The 27,441-nt window shown below is 36.0% G+C and overlaps 4 protein-coding genes across 11 annotated transcripts; all 4 read right to left on the bottom strand.

Moving 5' to 3' along the window:
• Positions 1-1,254: 1,254 nt before the first annotated feature.
• LOC131001068 (imidazoleglycerol-phosphate dehydratase, chloroplastic-like) lies at positions 1,255-4,483 on the bottom strand. Of its 4 annotated transcripts, XM_057927257.1 has the most exons (9): positions 4,317-4,456; positions 4,092-4,227; positions 3,884-4,008; positions 3,375-3,479; positions 3,080-3,172; positions 2,521-2,595; positions 2,294-2,356; positions 1,733-1,842; positions 1,255-1,593 (listed from the first exon to the last, which is right to left on the bottom strand). In XM_057927257.1, the coding sequence occupies exons 2-9, from the start codon at positions 4,153-4,155 to the stop codon at positions 1,566-1,568; spliced, it is 663 nt and encodes a 220-aa protein (XP_057783240.1). In that variant the 5' UTR covers positions 4,156-4,227; positions 4,317-4,456; the 3' UTR covers positions 1,255-1,565. The 4 variants fall into 4 exon arrangements, with proteins under 4 accessions (XP_057783240.1, XP_057783238.1, XP_057783239.1 ...); XM_057927255.1 differs by having other exon boundaries at positions 4,092-4,483; XM_057927256.1 differs by having other exon boundaries at positions 1,255-1,842; positions 4,317-4,458.
• A 327-nt stretch (positions 4,484-4,810) lies between these two features.
• Positions 4,811-7,565, bottom strand: LOC131001069 (uncharacterized). The gene is made up of 3 exons (XM_057927258.1): positions 7,097-7,565; positions 6,912-7,006; positions 4,811-5,054 (listed from the first exon to the last, which is right to left on the bottom strand). The coding sequence occupies exons 1-3, from the start codon at positions 7,367-7,369 to the stop codon at positions 5,027-5,029; spliced, it is 396 nt and encodes a 131-aa protein (XP_057783241.1). The 5' UTR covers positions 7,370-7,565; the 3' UTR covers positions 4,811-5,026.
• Positions 7,566-11,179: 3,614 nt separating this feature from the next.
• LOC131001066 (increased DNA methylation 1) lies at positions 11,180-18,442 on the bottom strand. Of its 2 annotated transcripts, XM_057927248.1 has the most exons (9): positions 15,840-18,442; positions 15,412-15,544; positions 15,222-15,301; positions 14,238-14,473; positions 13,566-13,652; positions 13,025-13,124; positions 12,630-12,822; positions 12,039-12,475; positions 11,180-11,875 (listed from the first exon to the last, which is right to left on the bottom strand). In XM_057927248.1, exons 1-9 carry the CDS (start codon positions 17,967-17,969, stop codon positions 11,870-11,872), a joined length of 3,402 nt encoding a protein of 1,133 aa, XP_057783231.1. In that variant the 5' UTR covers positions 17,970-18,442; the 3' UTR covers positions 11,180-11,869. The 2 variants fall into 2 exon arrangements, with proteins under 2 accessions (XP_057783231.1, XP_057783230.1); XM_057927247.1 differs by having other exon boundaries at positions 11,180-12,475.
• A 460-nt stretch (positions 18,443-18,902) lies between these two features.
• LOC131001067 (serine/threonine-protein kinase WNK1-like) lies at positions 18,903-21,924 on the bottom strand. Of its 4 annotated transcripts, XM_057927252.1 has the most exons (7): positions 21,470-21,924; positions 21,317-21,354; positions 20,958-21,185; positions 20,615-20,835; positions 20,375-20,532; positions 19,854-20,286; positions 18,903-19,742 (listed from the first exon to the last, which is right to left on the bottom strand). In XM_057927252.1, the coding sequence occupies exons 1-7, from the start codon at positions 21,542-21,544 to the stop codon at positions 19,360-19,362; spliced, it is 1,536 nt and encodes a 511-aa protein (XP_057783235.1). In that variant the 5' UTR covers positions 21,545-21,924; the 3' UTR covers positions 18,903-19,359. The 4 variants fall into 4 exon arrangements, with proteins under 4 accessions (XP_057783235.1, XP_057783232.1, XP_057783236.1 ...); XM_057927249.1 differs by having other exon boundaries at positions 18,903-20,286; positions 21,470-21,919; XM_057927253.1 differs by lacking the exon at positions 21,317-21,354 and having other exon boundaries at positions 21,470-21,907.
• Positions 21,925-27,441: the final 5,517 nt, after the last annotated feature.

The raw sequence follows: 27,441 nt of genomic DNA, 5'->3' as shown, positions 1-27,441 counted from the left end.
GAGTACGTGTTTTATAATATTAGTTGTTTTTCCTCCTTTGTGTGGTGTAGAGGTCTCGCCTGCATGTGGGTAGTATTCTCACCTTTATGTGAGTATTATTCCGTCTGCGTGCGGTTGTTTTCCTTCCTTTGTGTGGTGTAGAGGTCCCGCCTGTAGGCGGGTAGTATTTCCACCTTTATGTGAGTATTATTCCGTCTGCGTGCGATTGTTTTTAGGGGTGAGCATCGGTTCGGTTCGGTGCAAAACCGAACAAAAAATCCAAAACCGAAAATCGAACCGATGATTAAAATTGAAACCGAACCGCACCAATTGGAGGTGCCAAACCGAACCGGTAAAACCGTCGGTTTCGGTTCGGTTTACCGAACCAATGCAAAAAAAAAAACTTAAAAAAAACAATTAAAAACCTGTAAAATAATGTAAAAATATAAATATATAATTTATGAAAAAACCAATTAATATATTATAAAATATATAAAATATAAATATATAAATCAATTAAAAATTAGAAAATTGAATATATATTATAAAATATAAATATATAATATTTATCGGTTCGGTTCGATTTAAAACCGAACCAAAAACTGAAAACCGAAACCGATCCGAAACTTATCAGTTTTTAATTTTCGGAACCGAACCAAAAACTGAACCAATAGATTCAGGACCGAACCGCACCAAAATGGTTCGGTTCAGTTTTAAATTTCGGTTCGATTTTTTCTCACCCCTAATTGTTTTACTTCCTTTGTGTGTTGTAGAGGTCCGTCTCACCTGCATGCAAGTTGCTGATTTGATTATATATTAGATACCTTTTTTAATTCTAAAAAAAACAATTTTTAATTATATAAATGAAGGTTTTACTCATATAAGTTTTTTAACAAACGCTTTTTAATCTATTTTTTTAATTATAATTTTATTTGTAATCTAATTCCTTTTGCAGTCGATTGTCAAATATTATCACACTAAAATATTGTATTGGATTTATCTTTGAAGTTTATTACAGTTGTGCAAAGTCATGACCCGAAGCTCGACGTTGAACTCACTAGTTTATGATTATTGATTACAACAAAACTTGAGACCGACTCTTACCATCAACCAATTCCAAGCCAGCTATGAAGGGCGTGTTTGGAAGTGTGAAATCCAAATTTGACTTTTCTTTATTTGGTACAGATTCCACATTATATGACCATCTTTCAATATTTGACAGTAACTTCATCCTAAATTTAAACTTGAATTTAACTCGACCAAAACATCATTCCAAATGAAAATGATTGCTTTCTTATTTATCAACAAATTCTAGGCCCAAACATTACATAACAGTAAGTGGCTAACATTTGAAACGAAAACAGTAATCCACATATAAATATCAATCAAAACACAAGGGTTCAAGCTTTTTGCTAAATTATTGATTTTATATTACAACAATGCATATGAGTAAAGGCTGCAAAGATGAGATACAGATGCAGACAGGGCAAAAACCTTAAAGCAGTTTCCTTTCTGCAAAAATCGAGGATTATTGTTTCGAGCATGTACCTAGACATTCATCAAGCTTTTGGCGATCAATGAAGTATTCATGTGCGTGAGAGAACGCCTTTCGAGCTACAAACACAGAAAACGAAGCGTTGAGATTGACCCACACCCACTAGATGTTGCATAATTGAGAACCTAACAGAGCTACTATATTTGGTTCAACATAAGACTATTGTTTGAATTGGGGGGGTTGGAATTAAAAACTGACCTCGGAACACTACCACGACGGCGAGGATCATATTCGGTTGCTTGCCGGAGAGCCCTTGCGAAGGCCTTGAAAGTTGCCTCTATGATGTGGTGAGAATTTTTTCCAGCAAGCTAATACCAAACAAACAAAATTCAGTATTCTGAAATAATAGATGTAATTTGACACCACCACTACTAAGGTTCAATAAGTTTGTCACTTCATGTCTAATTCTTACATATAGAGGAGTGTTCGAAGAATTTGTTCATACGAAGATGGGTTTATGATTAAAAAAAACATATAATCTTTAAAGGTCAGGGGATGAATTTTGTGAGAATACCAAAAGTGGCTGAAACGAAAGCAAACACGAAATAAGCAAACTAGAGGTGTGCTCTTCAATATACAGTTCCTATAAGATGAACAAGCTAATGTCCTGTGCTGTGTTAATCCAGTAAAGCTAAGGAGCTACAAATAATTGCATTTAGTTTTCTGGCGAGCATGTCGTGAAACGTATCACTTGCAATTCGAATCACGACACCAATTACTCATGATAATCTATACAAAAACTTAGGAAGAATGGTTTACCTGTCGTATGTGTAGTGTCATTCCGGAGGTATTGACCAAAGACTGAAAGAAGTGCTCCACCAGCTATAAAAACAAAATGTTCGAATCAAGTAAATATATAAAATCAAGCTATCAAGGCATCGAGCACATTATTTTGTTAAAAGCAACGGTTTAAGGCAAGATCAGATTGTGTAACAGAGTGATGGAATGCTAGGGGGGAATTCAAGTACATACAGAGCAAAGAATACCTGTGTGTCATAAGTTCCTACTCTTTCTGTCGGTATGTGCAGATCATAACCCAAATGGGGCCTTCCAGATAGATCCTACAAACAATTTCGAAATGAAAATTGCTGAATGCCTATAATATCATAATCAAACTTAGACGAAAAACATATTAGTTTTAACATGGTACATCTCGAAACACTTATTAATTCATTTTGAACCCCCAAAGGATGTTTTCCCTTACCACAGTAGGACATAGATATCCAAATCACGACTATATTCCTTGTTAGCACTTGACGGATACATATATATATATTTATATATAGGGATTGGATCAAATAAAAACCTCTCTTAATGTACAAACTACAAACCGCTTGCACTTAACCTATAACTTGACCTATAGAGTATTTGAACTTTCACGGTCCTGGGTTGAATCCCAAAGAGAGCGCAATTACATTACCACGAAAGTGCACTTATGTGCAAGGTTCGTAGTTTTTACGTTAAATGGGGTTTGTACTGGAACCCAACCCCCTCTCTCTCTATATATATATATATAAAAGTAAAACTACCAAAACAGCATCATACCAGTGAAACATGTACAAGCGCTTCATCAAGAGGAGCTGAAAAGTCCCCGAACCGGTTAATTCCTTTCCTATCCCCGAGTGCTTGCAGCATAGCCTGCATGAACAGTCAGTGTCACCCATGTTAATTTTCCGAACCAACCAACCAACCAAAATAAACAGGCAAACAGTGAGAGGATTCTAAAAGTTTGAGCAAACATCATACTCAGAAACTGAAACAAAGGAATGCGATCTAAGAATCTCTCATAAGGTGAATAATGCTTCAACTAAAACACTTGAAACTGTTGCTGGAAACTTACTGTCCCGATTGCAAGGGCAACATCTTCATTTGTGTGATGATCATCGATATGAATATCCCCAACAGCCTTCACGTGAACATCAAATAATCCATGTGAAGCAAGTTGCTGACACAAATATGAAAGATCATATCAACCCTCAACGTCGAAACTAAACAACAATTCCATAATCACATATTGCAGGAAAGTATCAAAATGCTTCAACAAATACTAGAATTGAAAAAAAAAAAATCATACTTACGAGAAATTGTTTGAAAAATATAATTTCTTTTAGCAATTCACTCTAATTACTTCAATTACTGAAGAATTAAGTTTTACAACTGAACGAACAATGAGTTAAAACAGCTCCTTAAACGTATTCAAGCTTACACAACAATGGAACAGTTTGAACCTATAATAATAAATTCATCTCAAACAAATTATTCATTTTTTTCACAAAAAAGTAATCTCCAGCTGTATATCAGCAAAATTAAAAAAATGAAAAATATATATCCATAATTATTATAACTTACATCTAACATGTGATCGAGAAAAGGAATGCCCGTATTATTTTCAGCCACGGCGTCACCATCCAGATTAATCTTCACACTCACATTCGTCTCCTTCGTAACCCTCTTAACCTCTCCAATTCTTCCTCCTGCAGTTCCCAGCAATTATCAGAGGCAGCGCCGCCATCACAAATAATAGTCATAAAATCAAGTTGAAAAACTAAAAATTAACCTTGAACTGTAGTTACCGCCGGCGAGCCGTTGTTGTCGGACGCGCGAGTGACCACGGGATCCATTGAAGAAGATGGAAGGTGAGTGGAGAGGATGTGTACCTTGCGCTGCGGAAGGTGTACGGGGAGGAGAAGACGCTGCGAGGGATGAACAGGTGAGTTACGAAGGAGCGAGTGAGAGAAATTGGAATGGATGAGGGAACGGTGAGGGATTGAGAGTTCCATACGTGGAGGAACCTGAGCGGAATGGACGGCGGAGAGTGGCGGCGACTGGTGGTTTGTTCGCGGCGGGAGGGATATAGAGTTAGGTTTCACGTTTTAATGTTTTAAAATGTAGTCGCACTTTCAGTAATGACTTACTCCCTCCGTCCCATAAATAATGGTCTATTTCTTCTGAACACAGAGATTAAGGAGTGTTGAATTAAGGTGTAAAGTTCGTGGCCCACCTTTTTAATCATTCAACTAGCAAAAGTAATTATAACCGTGGTGGCACACTTTTACTTTTTTTACAAATTTAAATATTTTTTTATTTTTATTATAATTAGCTTTTCCTTTAATTTAATTATCCAAATTCTATCAAAAGCATAGGAAACGACTGAAATGATACTGCCCAAAATTTTCAATTCCCTCCTGAATGCAGCGCCAAAAGATTTAAATCACTTAAAAAAAATTCAACACCAAATTTAATTGAATTTTTTCATAGAATTTGAATTTCCCTCTCTTTACAACCACAAAAAGCCTTTTAAATAAGCACAAGTACAGATTCAGTTTTTCATTCTAAACACCAAAAATTACAGCAAAAAGAAAGAGAAAATAAGAAGAAAAGATCTAAGTAATGGAGAAAGGAACACCATTGTTCAATTCCTTCTTCAAGATAGCAAAAATGGTACGCCGAAAATAGGGAAGATCCAAGAAGCCATCGTCAAGTTCGGAAGCTCTAGGAGGGACCGTGAGTCGACTTTGGGCTGCGGCAAAAAACAACAAGAAAGAGGTGAGCACATTCATTCGGCAAGCATGAAAACACATCGACCACATCGAAAGAGAGTGCAAATCGACTTAGAGCTAATTTCTAGCCTGGAATTGAGCAAAAGATCAACTATTTGAAGGCTTGCAAGTGTCATAAATTGCAGTAAAAGTACAGTGGGTCGATGGATAAGCAAATGATTGATCAAAGCTCACACAAGTGCAATTAGACCCGACCTAACTGCTCCTAACAAACTTTTACGCCTGCGATTCAACCTTGAAGCCATAGAATACGACCGTATTCTGAAGGTACTTCAGTTCAAAGATATGCACAACACTGTGCATATCGACGAGAAGTGGTTTTACATCGCAAAAGTAAATCACAGGTTCTACTTAACCCCTGGAGAGGCAGAACCGCACAGGACATGCAAATCAAAGAAATTCATCGAGAAAGTGATGTTCATGTGTGCAGTGCGTAGGCCAATATTTGCAGAAGATGGCAGCGTGTTATTCGACGAAAAAATAGGGATTTGGCCGTTTACAGAACTGGTGCCTGCTAAAAGGAACAACAAAAACAGGGAGACTGGAACTTTGGAGTTAAAACCAATCGAGAGTATATCAAAGCAAGTTACAAAGCATTGTTTTATCAATAAGGTATGGATTAGTGATGATTGTTGTGACAAATGTAACAGTAAAACAGTAGGGGCTGAATGCATATGTATTTTAGAATAATTTCTATATTTCTACTTAATTTGTAATGAATGAAGTGGTTTTCATACAGATGATACCAACCATAAAGCTTAAATGGCCAGCATTTGCAAGCAAAGTGATTTTCATTCAACAAGACAATGCAATGCCTCACATCAAGGATGATGATCCAGATTTTAGGCAGGTTGCAAGTTCTGATGGCTTTGACATTAGAATTATTCATCAACCCCCCAACAGTCCTGACACGAATATCAATGATTTGGGGGTTTTTTAGAGCAATCCAGAGCTTGAAAACAGAAAGTGTGTGCAACAATGTGGAGGAGCTAGTGGCTGCAATTGAGAAGTCATATGAAGACCTCTCACTTACTACTGTAAACAATGTGTTTTGAGTCTTCAAGGATGCATGGTGGAAATGATGAAGGTGAAAGGACACAATGCGTACAAGATACCACACATGAAGAAGGGCACACTCATTAGGCAAAATGAACTTCCAATAAATTTGGAAGTGTCAAGTGAGTTAGTGAAGGAATGCCTACAATATCTTGTGGATAATGGTTGTGAGGAGGGCATGGACCATCTAATGAATGATCTAGGTATAGGATCAATTTCATTAGATGGGATTGAATACCTAATGACAAACTTAGGTATTCAAGGACCATGACTTAGTGAAGGAAAGAGAAGCTGGAACTTTTTGAATGTAAGGCAGTAGCTAATTGATTTTGAATATAAGAAGTAATGTAAGGCAATAGCAAACTAATTTTGTAAACAATGTTTTTGTATGCATTTTTCATGAAATAGATAGACTAAATCGCAGAGCCACACATGGCAAAAAGAAAAGAGCCACACAAGACAAAGCACACAAAGCCACACAAGGCTAAATCGAAGAGCCACACAGGGCTAAAGCACACAGAGCCACAGGCAGCAAGAGCAAAAGCCACACAGGGCAAAGGCACACATAGACAGTATACTAGGAGCAATTGAAGACCTCATTCAAATACACTTGAATCATAGATGTTTTAGCAAAAAAAACTAGTGAGCAAGGGTTTTTATCATTTCAATACCCAAGTATCCATCACCCATTGTAGAATAATATGCAATTGACTGGAAACTACCACCACAACACAAGAATTAAGTAAAAAGGCAGATCTCACCCAAAATGGCATCGACAGCAAGATCTTAAGCATGGTAAGATGCGTCGGTGTGTAATCGAGCATCCATTCAAGTCCAGAACGTCGGCCCATGATTCCTTACAAAGTAAAGAAAGGTATTCATTGTTAGACGGGGCTGAAATCGATGGTGCAGGGGAAGTAACCTTATAATTTTTGAAAAATCTCACATGGATTTTTGAAGGGCGACGGTAGATCGTGCGCCTAGCCACATGAGCCGCCTCTTCCAAGAGTGAGGGCGGAGCAAATCCATCTCCACACGTGGCTTCCAGTGAAGGCAGCCCGACAGAGGCGTCTCCAGACATCAGTGAAGGCCACGAAGATGGGAATTCCGCCTGAGGAAAAAATGACGGGAATTCCGACGGTGAGCCCCAATTGCACGGATCTTCAGTGTCATGGACGAACTCGCCGCTCAGGTAACCGGCCCACTGAGTTTTCGTCATCGCGGCACAATGAAAAACGGAGAGTCGGTGAAGATGGGTGCAAAGAATGCAAAAACGATGGAGAATAGGTGGAAATGGACGGCGCACGGTGGAGATCGGTGCAAAGGGACGCGGCGCCCCTTGAAGGAGGCAGAAACTAGGGTTTCTGATGAAGTCTCCCCAAATTTGAAGAGAGAGAAATAGAGAGCAAGAGAGAGGTGCCCGATTTTTACCTTTTTTAGGATTAATTAACTTTAAAATACAAGAGTAAATTAAGAAGTAAATAAGCCCTAATTATTTCTAATAAAGGAAACAAGCCATTATTTGTGGGACAACCCAAAGAGGAAAACAAGCCATTATTTATGGGACGGATGGAGAAATCTTTTTTTAAAAATAGTAAGGACTTAATATTAAAATAACTAGTTTTACAGAAAAAAATACGTTACTGTTTGAGGTTTTATAATTAATCATTTTCTACTTGGTATTATATCATAAGGTCACGTTGATAGGCCTTACAGAGTTATATAGTTCAATAATTTGGGGTTATTTATGCATTTAGCATCTCAAGCTCCGAATAAAATTATGCATTTAGTTATACCGATTCTGGATTATATTTTAATTTGTTAATTAAACAATTAAATTATAAGAAATTGAGAATCCATCGATTTATAACTTTTCTTTTCTATCACATGCTCTTACTCTCTCGTCTCTCACTGTCCGCCAGTCTCCTTGCCGCCACCTTGACCATAACGTTGTCATGGCTCATTCTCGCCTTTCTCTCATCCTCCACCTCATCTTTTTCTTCTATGTCGAATGCCGCAACACTAGATCTATGGATTCAAACATGTTTTTTTTAGGGAGATGTACTCAATTTAGTATTTAAAAGATTTTGACAAACTTTTTATACTATATGGATTCTACCAAATTCCATGGATTGTTTAATTCTATTTAGAGTTAGGAGATTTTGTTAGATTAATTTATCTATGTTTTCATAGACCTTATACGTCTATAGATTGTTATAGTAGTAAAAAATATCTACAAAAAAACATATAATACAATAAATAACTACAAATTGAAATAAGCAGATCTTACACAAATGCGGTATATTTTTATCTCGTCCTCCTACTATTATTCTTTTCTTATCAGCTGCAAAGGTACTGACTCAAGCTTACAGAAAGTTTTTGCATAAATTGATACCTTCTACTTTTGCATCGTTAAAATCTGCACACTGAATATTTTTCTTGAACCAATAAATTACACCAACAAAGAACTGGTACAAACTTGACTATAGAACAACAATAAACTTCACTACATACCAAACGGACAAACCAACTGAAACTTTATATTTCTTTTTCATAAACAGACTAGCATAGGTGTCAAATGAGTACTTTCAGTACCAAGGTTTTCAGGAAAACTGCGACTAATAGAACTAATGAGGATCAGTAAAGGCTATATCAAGAGATGTCTTTAAACTGGAAGGTAGATTAATCTGCCAGCAGAAGACAGACAAGAAGGATAAAGTATAATGAACCTAATTCGTGACAAGTATTTTCATTGAGCAAGTTACTCGACAATTTAGATGGTACCTTACTTAAGTAACACCAATAAAATATCCCAGGACCATTCCCATGATTGTTGTTAATAGAAGTGCAGTGTTAGTTGATCTCCTTAAAACCCCATTGTGTAAGCAAAGAAAATGGTAATATATAAGCAATCCATTTGTCAGATGCAATAGTTTATACAACTTTCAACATCTATACAAACCTGTGATGTGAGGTTCCCATGATGAAGAAAAGAGTCGCTCAACTCAAAAATCGATCTTTCAAGCAGATTATATCCAAGTTGCCTCTCCAATAACTCAATTTTTCTCCATACAATTGGATTCCTAGAAAGCATCAAATTCATGCATTATAAGAGATTCATCCAATCCTTAAACTTGAGATTAAATTCTCACCGCTTGCTCATAATTAAACTTTCTTGATACATGCCTAACAGGCAAATACGACAACGCCACATCACGGGTACACATACATAACTATATAAGTATCATTTCCTATTATTTAGAAGTCCTTAACGCTGTAGATGAAATGAAACACAAATCACCAAAAAAGCAGAAAAGAAGTAACTTCAAATGCTCATTTACAATTACAGCATCTAACTCAACAAAACAACAATATTGCTCAAGTTTCCATTCCCCAAAAATACATGTGTATATATATTTTTGGAACCGTGTGGGGGATTGAGGGCAGATGGTCAGCTATTGGTGTCAATTTTTGAAGACGGAATGGTGGGGCGGTGTCGGGTTGACGGCGGCGGTCCTATGGACTGCCGATGCTTGACCGATCGATGAGAGAGAGAGAGAATATGCCAAAATATCTTACGGAGAGGTGATATTTTTGGAGGAGTTTTGTATTTATATTAGAGCATTAAGAATTCTATAAAGTCCATGACATAATAGAATCCTACAATATCACCAAATTTTGATGGATATTTAAGAGTCATAATTGAATATCAACAAATTTTTAAAGACTTCTTAAAATCTAAATTGAATACCTATAGACTTTTGAACTACAAAAAAATCTTTTAAATTTCGAATTGAATACACTCCCCTTAATTTGTGTGTGTGTGTGTGTTCGCGCGTGTGTTGTATGTGTGGCGGCAAGGAGGAGAAGAGAAATTTAGGTTTATAATTTGGATCGAATATTAAGGTACCCAATTTGCTAAATCAGATTGAAGCTAAATCAGGTTGGAGTTAGTAGTGAAATTTAGTGCTTGTTTGGTTCAAGCAAAGGAATGAAAGGAAATGAATCAAATAAATGAGAGGAATGATAACTGTTACTTTTATTTAATGTTTGGTTCAACAATAAAGGTGAATCACTAGTAAGGAATTCCATTTCTTTTATTTCTCCTCTATTTTGAGGGGTAATAAATCGAGTGATTGAGTTACCTTCAAATAAGGATAATGGTTATTCAAACCAAACAACAAGGAATTAATTCAATTAATTAAATCTCTATCCAAGTTCTAAAAAAGCCCAACCAAACATGGGCTTAGGCGAAACCGCAGTCGAATACCCCATCTTTTCGAGTAGTATACGACCCATGCCAAATAGCCATTGTGAAATAGTAGTACCTTATTAAATAAAAGGGTTAATAGTATTTTATATTTCGAATTTTTGGCGTTTTCCATAAAATGTCCCGAATTTTCATTTTCCTCTAAAAAACCCCGAACTTTCAGTTTTTTTTCATAAAATATCATGTTATACAAAATCCGGTGATTGAAAGATGACTTATCTCGCCGAATGAAATATTTTAGGGAGCGTCATTGTTGGAAAACCCTATTATGAACCATCATTGTTGGAAAACGCTAAAAGTTCGGGTTTTACATTTATCTTTCCGTCGTCAAATTTGTCTAGCGAAACATTTTATGGAAAAAACTAAAAGTTCGGAGTCTTTTAGGAGAAAATAAAAGTTCGGAACATTTTATAAAAAATGCTAGAAATTCGGGGCATAAGACACTATTTACCCTAAATAAAATTACATTACCCCTACAAAAGAAATTACGTTACCAACATAATATATAGGTCACATCTTTTGTATATATTCATGTAAAATTTTCATGATTAATATGAAAACGTACATATTAAAATAATAATATAAATAACCTTTCGCTTATATTAAAAAGTTCCTTTTGATGCGAATAATAATACACTATTACTTCATATTATTTGATGTACTTTCATCACCACTTAAATAAATAAAAGAAAATGAAAAGGGGAAATTGCATGATACATTTTGGACTTTAATATCACGATAGTATAACCAAATTAAATGTAACACAAATAAATCGTCAAGTTTCTATTTCATGGAAAACTATATAAAAAGTCGAAATATAACAAACATATAACGAGGAGGAAACAGAGTATATCTCAAAATTAGGTGATGCTGCTTTAAAAATGGCTTTCCCCCAAAAATCATCTACACATATACACACACTAGTACTACTAAAATTATCACAAAATTAGTTAAGGCCACAATCTTCAACCCCTATTATCATCTAATTATTCTCATCATCTTGTTTTGTGGCATGATAAAAATGTTGCAAACCTCTGTGAAATCGAAACTCGTGCTCCGATCATCTTCATATGTGATCTCAAACTGTCTAGGTTCCGGAGTGGCTATAACAGCACCATCACCAGACATGGTTCTACGTTGCTGCAGCGTCCTGAGGCGATGTCTTGCTTTCTCCGTCGGGTTTATTAGTGTCAGCGCGATCAGGAGCATCCTGGACAACACCATCGATTTTTGCATCTCCATCAGGTTTATCGCTTTCAGCACGATCAGGAGTGTCCTGGACGACACCAAGATCGACACCATCGGTTTTTGCATCTCCGTCGGGTTTATCACTTTGAGCAAGGTCAGGACTGTCCTGGATGACACCAGGATCAACACCGTCGGTTTTTCCATCTCCTTTTGCATCTCCGTTGGGTTTATCACTTTCAGTGCGATCAGGAGTGTCCTGCACTACACCTGGATCGACACCATCAGTTTTTGTAGCAAACACCTCACAATCCGAGTTAGCGTTTGATGGCACGACACTTTTTTCATCGTCACCATTTGAAGCTCCATTGTTAACTTCCACAGAAACATCGGAAACAGAGGCAGGCAATGATTCAACACAACCATTACTTACAGTTTTCGACTGGGGAGCATCTTCAGAAGCCTTCTCCGAGCAAGTTGGACTTCTAGAATCTTCAATTTTGCATGCATTTTCTTCGACAACCTTCACTGTTGTGATGGAATCATCATCTGCAGGAGGTTCTGACGATCTGTGCCCCTCATCGGAGACGTTACCGTCAACAGCAGCGATGGGAGAGAACTTCAAATTATCAGAGGACTCTTTCTGCTTGTTTTCACAAACAGATTCTTCACAAGAAGCATCTGAAGGAATGGCTGGTAGCGGAGAACCTGAATCGAGAGCATCAACTTCATCACAGCTCTTGGATGTTGGGCACCCCCCAGAATCGCTGCTCGCCCGTCTATTCTGTTCCTCTGACAAACTAGCCTCCGATTTCTCAACCAAGGCAGGTGATGGAGGTTGGTTCTTAGTTGGTTCAGAAACCATACCGCCTAGTTGTACCAAAAATATAGTTAAAACACAGTAGTGACGAAGTCTGGACAATATAGAAAAGACAGATTTTGAGGCCAAGTAAAATCGTTCTATTGTTGCTAAGCTAAGATGGAAGGGAAGGATAAGCATGAGAAAAGACAGAAAACTGTTTACCATCAGAATTTTCTTGCTTCACAAACTGTTTCTGCAGCATATCCGTCCCCGGAAACACCAACATATTCATGGACTTGATTTCTTTCTTAAGGGCATCCTCGAGTTCGTGGAAACCAAATACGGCCGTCCACGTGTTCATATGCTCTGATATGGCGGGAATAATCAGTTGTCCGACCTTCAGAGAACCGAGTTCCTAGAATCACAAGAATTGATGTAAGTATTTCAGCAGCAATTACAGAGTGCCAGAAAGCAGAGATTCAGGAGTTGCAGAAATAGTTCGTGCCGAGTGAAACTGAAGTTTCTTCCAAGTGATTTTTAGCAGAGCTCGTATTAACACCAAAGAGAAGCATCACTTGATGTATGACAGACTGCAACAGTGAGCCAATAATTCTTACAGTTTCAATTGAAGATAAAAGCCGGCGGCACATTCCTTGACGCCTATAGATCTCACGAGTCCCAATAAATGGCATCTCAGCTAGACGGTCTCCATGGAGCCTAACAGAGACATGAAAAATTCAATTGATGGGACTACAATGAACGACCAAACAATACTGGATAGATGGACCAAAATAGATCTTGGTGGACAATGAATTGTTCAGCAAAGAACCCAAAGTTGAAAATAAGAGTTTGATTAAATAAGTAAAAGCCCTAGAATAGATGGTAGTATCACAATGTTTCCAGGTCTTTCTTGCATGTTATGTACAGGGAGAAAACTAAGCTATTCACTTTATCCTCATATTACTTGCTCAACTATAAATGTTGCTAAATTATGTGAATTGATCGATTGTCCAAGAGTGAATTTCAGATTATTGTGAGGATCAAAGAAACCTATCTGAAAACATATTTCAAGGAGATAATAGTACTCAGGTAGGCTTTGGATGCTTCCATTATGAGCACCATAGACAGAGTCCAGATCTGAAGTGCTGATCTTTTTACCTGATTGACGCTGCGGCTATTATTTCATCACCCCGTTCCAGTATTGCTGTATAAAATCCACGATAGTTCAGCCGGTTAAAATTTGATCTGCAGAATAAGATTCATATAATGATTATCTACACCATTCCCAAGGGTAAAGTATGGATGTATTAAATATTTTTCGAGGTGGAGGTGGGGAGAGGACATGAGAGAAAATGTGAAAGAATAGGGATGACAGGAAAGTGAATCAACTATTTGGAGATGGAGACCAAAGAGTTGAATTTGTATAAAATGAAGTAAGAGAATCATAAGCACGAATGCTTAAGCTAACACATAAAGATCATAGTAATTGCATGTTGTTTTGCTTATTCAGTTTAAGCTCTAATTTGATTATAAAAAAAACAAGCAAAAGTTGACTGTACTATAAAAGAAATGCAAGCCTAATCCTACTTGGTTACCAAATCACTGAATCAGACAACAGTCACAACAGAATCCACAAGTAGCAGTTGGCTAAGAAACTTATGCACTCCCCTGTGGTTGCAATTTGTGCAAGGTTTGTATAAATGCCCAAACAGCCTTTTGAATTTTTATCCTTAAGCACTAGTAACACACTATAAGATCCAGGTGTAACAATGCAAGATGATGAAGAAAATAATTTTATGTGTATATCTGAATTAGCACGGAATTGCTTACCCGCAATTATAGACCACATTGTGTATTATATTTATTCCGCTTCTTCTGTCAATGATAGGCAAAAAACACTCATCCATAACAGATAATGCAACAGCTAATTTAGAGTTGCATTCAACCCTTGAAGGAAATCCACGCTGCGATGCATCAGACACATCTGACCGTTGGATAACGGACCATGATATTCCAGCTTCCAATTCGTGTTTGATTCCAAGAATCTTCTGTAAGTGATCATATATCTATAGAACAGAAAAGATAAGGTATGAAGAAGCTTCTAATCTATTCCATAAGGATAAAAAAGCAAATGCGAGGAAGCTGATCTTTATTGCATGCAACATTACATAGAATAACATCAAAACAATATATTGGATACAGCATAATATAAGGCCTGCAGTATTTCATGAAAATATGAATAGTCATGCTTGCAAGGTGAAGAGTCTCAGGTGTTGATCAATGAGTATCAGTTTTCCTTACGACTTGTGCAATTACAAAACTAAAAGAAGAAAAGAAGAAAATAAAGAAGTCGGTGCCTGTTTCAGCAGATCTTTTTCCCAAACAGGTTCGTAGTACAAGAAGAAAAGAGTATACAATGAGCTTTATTGGATAAAGTTGATATTATGGGAATTTGAGTAAAATTTCTACCCAATACACATACTTAAGATTAAGTTAATAATTTTATTAAATAAGGAACCAGGGTATGATAATTATATTTCACAATAGTCAAATTTAGACTACAAAGCTGAAGGTAAATACATCTTTTAGTTTAACTACTTCAAGAGAAGTGCGTCATAATGAAATCGTTAAATCAGATCAAAGTACAGACAGCCTCATATTTCAGGCTAATAATGAGACTGCATCTTCCAGATGTAAACTATTGTTAGCTTTTTTCAACCCATGGCATTTCAGACTTATGCAGAAAAAGCAATATAGAACACCATTATGTCATGACTCTAACTATTGATTCTGAAAAGGAACATATATTGATACCTCTTGGCACTTCAGCCCACAGAAAGATGCACTGCTAGAACTTGGTTGCAGGTGTGCCCTCTCACTGCATGAGTTGTGATCTGTATGAAGTATAAAGGAAACTTAAGAATAGATATATTGGAGAACAGGATTTTGTGTGTGGGGGGGGGGGGGGGGGGTGAGAGCTGCACCCTAAGAGAAACAAAATTACATTTTTTCTCACAGAAGTCGCATCTATTAAGTTCACCGCAAATAATACTATTTTCTTCAGCCATATTTTCACTGGCAAGCCCGCAATATTTGCATATACAGTTTGGACAGTGCCAATCACCTGAAGGAAGCATCTGCAATAAAGAAGGGTAATAAGAACCTGAACTGTAAGGAAAAACAAATGTAAGACATAATAATTGTAAACAAGGATACTTACATAATGATATAGTATTAAAGTTTCATGAAATAATGATACTTTACGAGGAGATTGCAAACCATCAATTCTACTAGTATATTACATATCAGAAGCAACAAGGAAGAACAAGAATAATTTCACAGATAAAACGAAAAGGAAATCGTTATCATATTCAAGTTTCATGATAGTGTTATAATAAAGTGCCATGAGGCCATTATATATCTAATAAGTACCTGTATTCCTAAACAGACTTGATGAAAAGTTGACGGGCAACTATCACAACAGATCAAGTCCCCTCCATCACCACAAATTCCACATGTATCATCATCTGGATCATCTCCATCCACATCAACAGTGAAGAAATCCCGATGCAAGGACTCCTCTTGACTGTTCCACGCATCAATTTGGCATTGCAAAAGGGAGGATCCAGACTCCAAAAATATATTCTGGAACGGCTGACGCAGCTTGCTGCCAGCATGCAACTCGAACTTTGAGACTGTAAGGATTTTACTGCAGCAACCACAGTGGATTCCATCTCTTGTGATCCAGCCTTCTAACATAACCTTTGTCCTCTTGCGGTTCATATACTGCACCTTTTCACTTAACTTTGCCGTCCCACAGTCAATTAGCCAAGCCAATACCGTCCGTTTCCCCCTATATGGAACGTATCCGTCAAAGTCTGAGTTATCTCCCCGGTCAGAACCACGGACCAGGAGGGTGCATCTCCCAATCACTTTACTTGTTCTTCCCTGTATGGGATTAGACTTGGAAGAAGTTGAAGGTTTTTCAAATTTGGCTTTCCTTGGCTTCCTATTGAGTGAATCATCACTTAAGTCATTGTCGCTATCTTGATCCACTTTACACAACTTTCCCCGCAACTTCTGCTTCTGTTTTATATAAGAACTTAGCCGCTCCTCACTCTGATCGCTGTCTGAGCTCTCTTCAGCCTCTTTTACAGCAGATTTCTTACCACTCCTTGTCATGCTATTTTCCTTTCTCTTTCTTTTCATTTCTTCAGCAATTTTCTTTTTGGTTTGTCTGGTAAGTTTATTTATCAGATCTTCAGATAGAGGAGCAAATGAGGGGGAACCAACCTCTGCTTTTACTTTATCATTGTCTTCCTTCAAGTGCTTTTCAAACGCATCATAAGCCTTGATAATCGACCAGTAGGCCGTCCCACTAGGGTTGATGTACACAGCATCTAAGTAATCTCTGTTTCGTCTTGGTCTATAATCTATACTCCACCCTGCATCAATCAACATCCCTCTTATCTTCTCACGCAACATTTGCTTTTCAGTACTTCCACCACGCTTTGCGTTGCCTCCTTTACCCTGTTTGAGTTTAACAGGAGGAGAAATTTCAGTGCTTGGAGACCTTTCTGCCTCCTTTTTCACTGCTTTCTTTGAGCTACAAGCTTGAGGTCTGGGCATTGCCAACACTATATCAGTCTCATCAACACCTGAATCTCTAGCCTTCCTGTTTTTATTTGAAATAGGATTCACCTTTTCCAACTTTATTTCCTCTTTCTCCTTCCCACCATTTCTTTCCTTGCCAACTAACAAGCCTCGACTTTTAGGTGTCTTTGAATCTGGACAAACTGGTAAATCCTCGGCCGAGTCCTTCACCAAAGTATCATGATTCTTATGTTGAGAGGGAAAATCCATCTTTTTCTTCTTATTAACCATAACCTTCAGCACCCCGTTCTTCCCCTGCAGCCTGATTGACTCACCAGCCGTCTCCTGAGATTTCACATTCAACGAAGAAATCGGCATGTGTGCTTCATCATCGGACGAACCAAATCCTTTACTCCTGATGCCACTGCCCCCTACCTTCTTACTCCTCCCACTACTAGAACCATTGAAATATGAACCTTGTTTCCGCTTATCCACAGCACGATTCCTGTTCGAATTACCACTAGATTCCTTGACATTCCCACCATCATTCCTCCCAACCCTCTTGAATCTATCCTGCAAAAACTCATTCCTCATCTTCTTCCCATCAAATTCATCATACTCATCAAATTCAAACAAATCCAACCTATTCCTCTTATTCTCAGCACTAACATCAACCCCAGCATTGCCCTCGTTCCTCTTATACCCCGTTGAGCCCTTCAATCTCTTCTGGTTCACTTTTCTTCTCATAAACTCCAAAGACTCATCATCGTCACTGCTGGAGCTGCTCGAACTCGAATCCGATCCACTGGCAATCAATCTAGCCCTCTTTTTCCCCTTACTGCTGTCACCCAAACCCCCCAATCCTCCCCCCAAATTCTTATTCGCGCCCGCCTTTTTTATTATCAAACACCCAGACGAACTCTTCTTCTTCAACACTCCTGATCCTACTCTCCCTTCCATTACATGCATTAACTACATAAGATACATAACAAGCCCCTTCAATTCTAATCAAATTGCGCTAAATTCGACAAGAATTCACCCCAAATTGCCCGAGAAACAATTTTTCTTGAACAGGGTTCTCAATTATGCTCCCGAGCTTCGACAGATCTGAAGCGAAAGTAAGAGCGCACCATGCTCAAGAATAACTGATAATTAAGCAATATGTAATTATCTTTACCTCGCCTGAAATCTGGAGTCTGTCGGCGGCGAGATTAATTCTCACTGCGTTGTGTAATTTTCCGGCAAAAGCAATAGATGGGAAAGCGAAAGGAAATTAGAAAAACAGAATCGGAGAGAGAGAATTTGCAATTGGCTTTCCGTGTGTGTATATAATATTTTTACATGTATATATATATATATAAGTTTAGGGAGAGATGCTCCTGTTTCATTCTGAAAAAAATTGTTCTGTAAGAATGTAAATAATATAAATTGTAAGTACTCCTGTAACTGGAGTATCAATTTTACTCTTCGTATCTCATTTAAATATGTCATTTTTTATTTTATTTGAAACAAAAAGACTATATTTTGGCACGTGATTCGGAAAGAGTAAAATAACTTTTGATTTGATCACAATAGTCCATTTTATAGATTTTGGGCCACTAAGTCCAGTTCATTAACGGGCCTGCTTTTTCAATAGGCCCGTGTAGAACCAGTAGTCCAATATGCACAGTATTATTTTCAATATTTTCCTTTTATTATAAAAAAAAAAAAGGAAACCTTGTACTGTATAAATTGGCAACGATAACCATTTTTTGTCGAATTTATTCTACACCAACAATTTATTTTTCTAATATAAGTTGGTGCATTTAGTATTTATTTTTATTTTTTGGTGAATGAACAATTAAATTTAGTATTTATTGTTGTGTTTGGCAAATATATAGTACTACTATTAAATTAGAACAATTTGTAACCGAATCCAAATACAACTAAAATACAAAGTTACAAATATACCACCGAGTATGGACTTAAATCCGAATACAAGACACGAGATTTGATGTCACAAATAGATCAAAATAAAACTCCAGTTTATGTCTGAAGCCATGAAGTATTTCGTTATACATCAGTTAGAAAAATGTACATGATGAACTCATCTTCAACTCAGCTGACAATCTACACAGCTGCACCAAAACTATTATAACTTTGAGATCTTGCCCTACCTTTGAGGATCCCTTAGTACTGTTGGTATACGACGAGCTTTACATACCCGTTGCCTCGACTGAGGGAGCAACGGGCCAGGACAGAGACGCGATGCAATGGAGGACTCCACACAGGCTCAAAACCACCCTCCCTCCGTTCCAGCCTTGCTTGAGACAAATGGCAATCTCTCTTGTCAGTTGTTCATATCCGAAGTCATTGATCTTCAGTCATCAGAGCTTACTTCCGGGCCATGCTGCTGCTGCTCGTCCCCTTCAAACGGGTACATGATCTCTTCAAAACGGCCATGCACGGCCCCACATCCGTGTTTCGGGCACTGAAGAACTTGCAAGGAGTAACCTGCTGCATCAGAGCCATCTGAGGTGCAGATGTGACAGCAATTTATGGTCTTGTTGTTGAGACTGCTCTCTTCAAAGCCAACCCCACTTCTCCACTTGGGCACCAATGAGGCGATCTCACCGTCTATCATCTTGGCAATCTCAGTCACGTCCTGGTCCGTGATGTCCAGCTCCGCCACCATCTCAGTCGCCACACACAGGGCTGTGTCCGTCTCAGTGTCGAAAGGGAAGTAGATGTTGCGAACGGGGCCTGCAGTGCACAGCACACACCAAACCAATTCAAATAAATATATGCTAAAGTTGGGGACATAAACTATATACTCGCTTTGATGCGTGAGAAGCTGATGTGATTCATCTTTACCTTCCTTGTCTGCAATCCTGAGTCGGAGAAAGATGTTGTCGTCTTCTGTCATTCTCCCTTTGATGAACACATCTACATTTCCCGAGTGGTCGTCCTCCTGGCTCGTGAACAGATCAATCTCGTTGCCCTCATACTCCACCGAGTTGCAGTCTAGGTCATTCTCCGGTTCATAGCCAAGAAAGTTGTTGTAGCCATTCACTAAAGAGCTGTTGGTGCTGTGGTGAGCACTCAACAGATGCTGGCCTAAGTCGTCGTAGTCCCTCTGATAACCCGTTGGCGGCCTCATATCGTAAACGTAGTCCTCTATCTGAAGGAAGGGATCATTGAGAAGCTCCCACGCAGACAACCTGTCTGAGACGGTTGCTAAGCATTTCTCAACAAATCTACGAACCTCAGCATCCTTAACTTTGTAAAGCGCATCGGGTTTCTTCCCCTAAAAACACCAACACAGAAACAACACTTGATCACACGATGCAGCAAACACCATTCCAAATACGGCAACACAAGTTTTGAGGCCTTACAGAGATCACTTTCTTATAAATTTGGGCCGGATGAGTGCACTCGCTATATGGATACTCGAACGTCACCATTTCCAAAATGCACATTCCAAACGAGTAAATGTCAACTAATTCGTTGTATTCCTCCTCATACACCTCCGGAGCCATGAACTCCGGTGTCCCTATTGATAATTCAAGAAAATAAGCACCGACACATGCCATCCCCACCAACAAGATTTTCAACAATCTTGGAAATTTCTTTACCTACACAACGAGCAGCATGAGATTTCCTGAGAATTGCAGCGAGGCCAAGGTCGCCAATCTTGACCTCGCCTTGGTTCCCATTGATGAAGATGTTGTCGCACTTGAGGTCTCGGTGAATCACAGGAGGATCATGGCTATGGAGATAGAGAAGGCCTTGCAAAATCTGCCTGCACCAATGCTTTATTGCTCTAATATTCACCCTCTTATGTTTCAACCTATACCTATTTACTCCAAATCAACAAAAAACATTAAGTAAACAACCTAAGACGGATCAACAAAAACATTAACTAAACAGCTCAATCAATAAAGATTAAAGACAGCAACCTAAGACAAGATCACTCACTGTCTAAGGGTGCCAGAAGTGAACATTTCAGTCACAAAATTGATGTTTCTGTTGGCCGTATCGACCCACGAAGTGCATAGCTTCATGATATTCTTGTGTTTTAGAGTCTTGAGAAGATGTATTTCACAATACAGCCTCTCAAGATCCTCAGGGCTCTGCAGAAAATCATATAGCTTAACTTGGTTCCAAGCTACTTCTATCCCTTCATACTCATCAAAAGCTCTATAACTGCAACAAATAAAATAAAGTAAAATATAATGAAAAACTAATAAGCCCAGAAATTAATATGAACTGTGATGAATCCAAAAATGATTTTCCTAATATCTGCAGAAAGGGGCTAATGTAGATGATGTACATACACAGTCTTTGAAGCCCCTTTTCCAAGAATCTCATTATACTGCAATCATAAACAAAATCACAACTCAAATTCAAGTTTTATGTAAAGATTTCACATCTCACATATTCAAGAAAATCAGCAAGAAGTAATGACATTCAAGAATTTGAAAGCATACCCTTCCATATCTCCCAGTAGGATCAACTTCTACAAACTCAGAATCTTCTGAATCAAGATCAACAACACCATTCATTCCTCACAATTATCTAGAGAGAGAGAGATTCCCAGTTCAAGAATCAGCACAAGGGATCTGCTTCACAAATGGCTACTAAAATCAAAGATTCAACAAATGATTATTAAGAAAGATTAGACCTTTTAAAAGACTAAAAAAAGTACCCCTTTTTCCAACCCAACAAACAACTCTATCCCTCCACTCCCACCTCTCCAAATCCTCACAAAAAGACAAGTCTTTTTTTTTTTTTTTTTATCTTTCCCTTTCCTAGCTTTCCTCCTTCTTCACTTTCTATCTCATCACGAGCAGCAAAACAAAAAAAATATCAAACCACACACGCACAACACACACAGATTGACCCACAGGTTCACCTTTTTCTGGCCAATGTGTATGTATAGATAGATATACGTAAATGAATTTATATATATATATATATATATATATATATATATATATATATATTTTCAAGACAGACAGGGTTGAAACAGCTTGCTACAAGGGGACCAACAACGTACAATGGAGCAGTGTATTTAAATTAATCTTGTTGTATATGTGGCATCTGGCAATGACACAAGTGGCTGAGCATAAATTATTGCAAAAATATTTTTTACGGAATTTGTGTGTATTTTAAGGAAATGAATTTCGCATCTCCATTAAAATGTGCTTTGCAAAATTTTCAAGATTGAGTCTTGATTGGGATAGCTGTACTTCAGCTTCTGCATCTTGTCCCTTTGTCTCTCTAGCTATAGATTGTGTTTAGGAAGGATTTTTTCTTATTATGCGGTCTTCCTTAGTCTCAATTAAATTAATTTGATCAATACTTTTTTAAAATTGGCATAATTAAATTGATCAATTTTTATATATTTAAAAAATATAAATAAAAAATAATTAATTAATTATTTATTTTATTATCAAATACACTTAAAACAATAATTTTTTAAATCTCATGTCGAAAAAAAGTTGATAGACTTAGTTGGAACGTAGAGAGTATTTGATTACTACCACTCCCTCTGTCCAAGATATCATTTTCACTTTTACTATTTTGGTTCGTCTACAATATCACTTTCACTTCTATTTATAGCAATAGGATCCACAAGCTCCACTCATAATAATAGCGGAACTGAAACTCCACTCACAATAATGCATACTACTCCATCCGTCCCACTCCAATAAGCTCATTTCTTTTGGACACGGAGATTAAGAAAACTTACTTTTTAGTAGGAAAGTGGTAGTAAAGTAGTGTGATCCACACCAATTAAGTACAACTTTTTTACCCAAAAAGAAAAATGAGCCTATTGGAGTGGGACGGAAGGAGTACTATTTTCTTAAAATCTGTACCGTAAAGTGAAAACGATATCGTAAGGGAGTATTATTTACTTTTAAATAGTGGATTTGATCATTTAAACATTATAATTGTGAGCATTAATTGCATTTAAATTATTGAAGTTTGGATAAATTTTTATTTTACAAATTAATTTTAAAATTTGCATTAAAATTATTTAGTTAGTAATTTTTTTTTGTTATTTCGTTTATTTTTCGATCAAACTTAATACCAAAGTGGCCATCTAAAGTCCTACTTATCTAAATTATTCTATTATTACAAAAACAATACTGGTTGCAAAAATAACAAAATAAGCCATATATTATAATTTCAGACGATCACTTTAACACTAAGTTTGGGTGAAAAATAGACAAAAGAGCAAAATAAAAGAAATAATAATAGTTAGGTACTTTAAATACAAAATTTAAAATTGGCGTACAAAATGAAAATTTATTGAAAATTCAATTAACCCTATTTACAAACAACAATTTGATTGTTTAATGGATGTTGATTCAGGCTCCTGTTGTGAATCTTATCGATTTAGTACTCAAAATTATGTTTACCGATAAATACGCAGTCTTTATATAATCAATAATATCTTATTGTCAAGACGTGAGAACATTACAATGAGCATATATAATAATGTATACGCAATGGAATTTATTGCACTTGAAAAAAAATGAAACTTTCGCCCTTTTTACTTCGAACTTGAGTGTTGTATTCAAAATAATGCATCTATTATATTCATGATTTGGGCTAAGAATAGTTCTTAATTCTCATTTTAAATAAAGGTTCTCGTCTACGCTTCATATATATAGGGAATGATTTCAATGAGATCTCTCATGTATGATGAGATCTTAGATTAATTTGTATGTATTGATTAATTTGTATGTATGTTGCGTACAAATATGCATGAATAAATTTTAATGTAGGCATATAGGTGCCTGCCCAGACTCGACGAGAGCTGCACCCAGCAACCCAGGGGCCCGATCTCGACGTTTGTTGAGTGCAACTCTCGCCGCATCTTTGCGAAGAGGTGATCTGGAGGCCGCTGGGACTCAGCACTCGTGGACTACGCCTCTCATCACTACTCACTGCTCCCCATCTTGATTATGCATATAGCTAAACTCAATTATGCATAAGTTTGAGTTCCGTAAAAATTCAATATAAATAAATAAGTTGCTTATAATGCATGAATAGCGTATTCAGTTAATATGGTGAAATTTTTTGCCCCTTTAGGATTCGAATACAGATTAAATGGCTATTCGTAGATTACAAGCAACTTATTCGTAAATTTTTATTGTCTTGTATGTAGATTTATATTGGTTGATTTATTATTTTTAATTTTATACGATAAACTTAAATGTATTAATATTAATTATAGAATTTGAATATCTTACGTTTTATATTCATTTTCATTTATCACCATATTTTGTCATTCTTTACTAATCTTTTATCTCTTTACGTGGCTCGGAAAGTCATGCACTTCAATTCTTTTTTATTTTTGAACATTTTTAATAAATTATCTATGTAATATCCATCGATGATCCACTAGAAACTAAAATAGAAAAAAAAAATAGATAAAAATAAAAGAACGTGATTATTTTATGTGTTTGACATTTTTTTATCACATATCTCTTTTTTTTCTTTAAATATAACATTTATTCGGCGTCATAAATCGATCAAACTCCAAAAAGAAAGGACAAGCAGTATCAAGCTTCTTCTTTTTTATTTTTTTGAAACACTAGTTAACGGGTGAATAAATCAATAAATAACTAATGTACGTGACAATGTGAAATGTGCCTTCGTTAAGTCAGCTCATGACATGAGCAAAATCTAATTATAAAATAATACAGTACTTAAAAAAATGAATATATTAGTTTTAAAATTGGGTGATCCCACCGCAGATTTTTCAACTGAAACAATCAAAGGTGTGTGTAACAATAAAAGTTGTGTGTTTGGGGGGGGGGGGGGGGGGGGGGGGTTATTGACCATAATTAAATCTCCCAACCATGGTATTTTTCCTTTCCCACATTAAATAAGATTTCTTCTTTTTGAAGGGAAATTAAATATAATTTTATAAATAATAAAGTTTGGTAGATTTACGTGCAATATGTCATCGTCAGTCAATTTACATTTTGATATATTACCTTCAAAAATCCTACCTAATTATCTTAATTTATTGTTATCCAAGTATTAACGTCACCTTTGAGCTAATATTAGTCTTTTAATGAAAATTAATTCAGCTTGAAAACCACATTGCATTTAATTAGACATGAATTTGATTGTGGATTTTAGCCGCCATACTTGCAATGTGCAGGTCGTTTGCTTCTAGAAAAATAGGCCTACATGTAGATTTATATGACTCGTACTCATTCTAGAGATGGGTAGAAATCGAATCGAATTAAAAAAATCGATCAAATCAATCATTTTCGATTCGGCTTAATTTGAAAAAATGAAAGTCAATTTTCTGCTTGATTTCCTAAAATAATAATCGATTAATTTTTGGTTTATCTTTAATTTTTCTATCATGGGTTGATCTGGAATCGAACCAAACCAAAAATTATATATATATATATATATATATATATATATATATATATATATAGGGTGCAGTTATAGTGAGAACCACACTTATCGTGAGAACATAAGAACCATTAAAATCAATGCATCTACTATATAAATTAATGCATTCGCTATTAAATTTAATGCATCCGAAAATAATAAATTTTTTGCTCCCTTCGGGATTCGAACCCATGATCTGCATTCATCCACCAAGATGATGCATCCACCGTAGATCTTGATGATCGAATGGTTTAAAATGGTTTTCTGTTCTAATTTTATTTAGTGGTTCTTATTTGAACCTCTCCCTATATATATATATATATATATATATATATATATAATTTATTATATAAGATGTATATTACACTTGAAAATGAGGTGTTAGAACTTAGAAACACTTGAATTGAAGATATCATTTATGATTTTACTTTTCAAAATGATAGAAGCTCTAAATTATTTCAATAATCATTTGATCAATATTTTATAGTTTATGGCATTTTGTAGATTAAAATTATGTAGCCACACAAAATTATAGAAAACGATAATGTGTTATGTCAAGCTAATAAACAAAAATATTGAAATTTCATTTTCTAAGGACCTGTATATATATGTAAATATGATAGGAGAGTGAAATTTTGTTATATATAAATATGATAGGAGAGTGAAATTTTGTTAATTCAATATGTGGTAGGAATGTAAAATTATAGTTATTTAATCTATTAATAAATTAAAATATGGTGTAATTAGGATGTGATGAGGACATAAATATGCATTTCTTGAAGATCGAAAAATTAAAGCAAATCTAACCCGATCGAATTTCCGATAACAGCACTGTTGACTAACAGACAACCTTGATTTCTCGGAAGAGTCCTATGCGTCTCAACTCGAGCAAGATCAAGGCAAAATACGAGATAATCATGAAGAATTAGAGTCCGATTATAAGTCCAAAATGAGTTATTATTCTATTAGAATTCTCAATGCCTTAGCCTATAAATACATGTAAAGCATCATTGTAAAATCATCATTCACAATCTCTCAATTATTTTCAAGCCTTATGTTATACTCAATACAAAATTTTTCCATATTTTCGCAATCTTCACGTGTTTTTAGCTTTCCGTTATAGGCGATATTTTTTTTTGGTAGAATGTATATTACATATCCCACTTAAAATACTGTATACATGTTTTATCAATAAATGGCTTTGTATTTTGAATTAAATAAGATACTAGAATATCATAGCCTCATAAGTATATTATACACCATAATTAGCTAACTAACAAGACTTTTAAGTATATTTTAGTATATAGTCTGATTATTGTACAAATTAGATTTGTAGTATAAAATAGGTCTATATGTTTCGCCATAAAACATTATATATTCACTATGAAATATAATAAAATAAGAAATTAATTTTTTTGATACATATGTGATTCATAACTTTGGATCACAAATTTATCCAGAAAAAGTGATGATTCATCATAGATGTTCATGATTTAAGAGCTAAAAATAATTTATATTTAACTAGATGTCTATATTTAAATTGTTTGCAATGCTATCTATTAGTATATTATCCATCTTATCTGGTTAGAAATAAGATTTCATTTTAATTACTCTATGACATGTCTTTAATATTTGTTCAAAATGGTATGACGTTAAAAAAAATACAAATAAATAAATAAATATGCCCTTTCACCAAATTTCGAGAAATGGCTGAGTTCTAGTTTTTGGTATTGCAATGTTGCATTGGCGTGCCAAAGCTTCGAAATTTTTACTAATTTTCCGCAATTCACTGTTACATCTTGTTCGTCTCGTCAATCGATTCATAGCTTTATTTAGCCACCTAATTTTATGTTCAGAGTATCTTAACATTATGATATCGAAATTCACTTTAGTGCTATTATAATAGATGGGGTGAAAAACGTAAGAAGATACGGAAAAATTTATCATATTTTACTCGTCTTCACTTTTTTATCTTATATTTTTTCGGGTGAAAAAAAAATCCAATATTTTAAAGGGAAAGTATTATCATATC

Source organism: Salvia miltiorrhiza, chromosome 8 (genome assembly GCF_028751815.1).
Source record: "Salvia miltiorrhiza cultivar Shanhuang (shh) chromosome 8, IMPLAD_Smil_shh, whole genome shotgun sequence".
In the NCBI taxonomy this organism is placed as follows: domain Eukaryota; kingdom Viridiplantae; phylum Streptophyta; class Magnoliopsida; order Lamiales; family Lamiaceae; genus Salvia; species Salvia miltiorrhiza.
The sequence above is the reverse complement of the archived record's forward strand: the minus strand, read 5'-3'. Positions and strand labels throughout refer to the sequence as shown.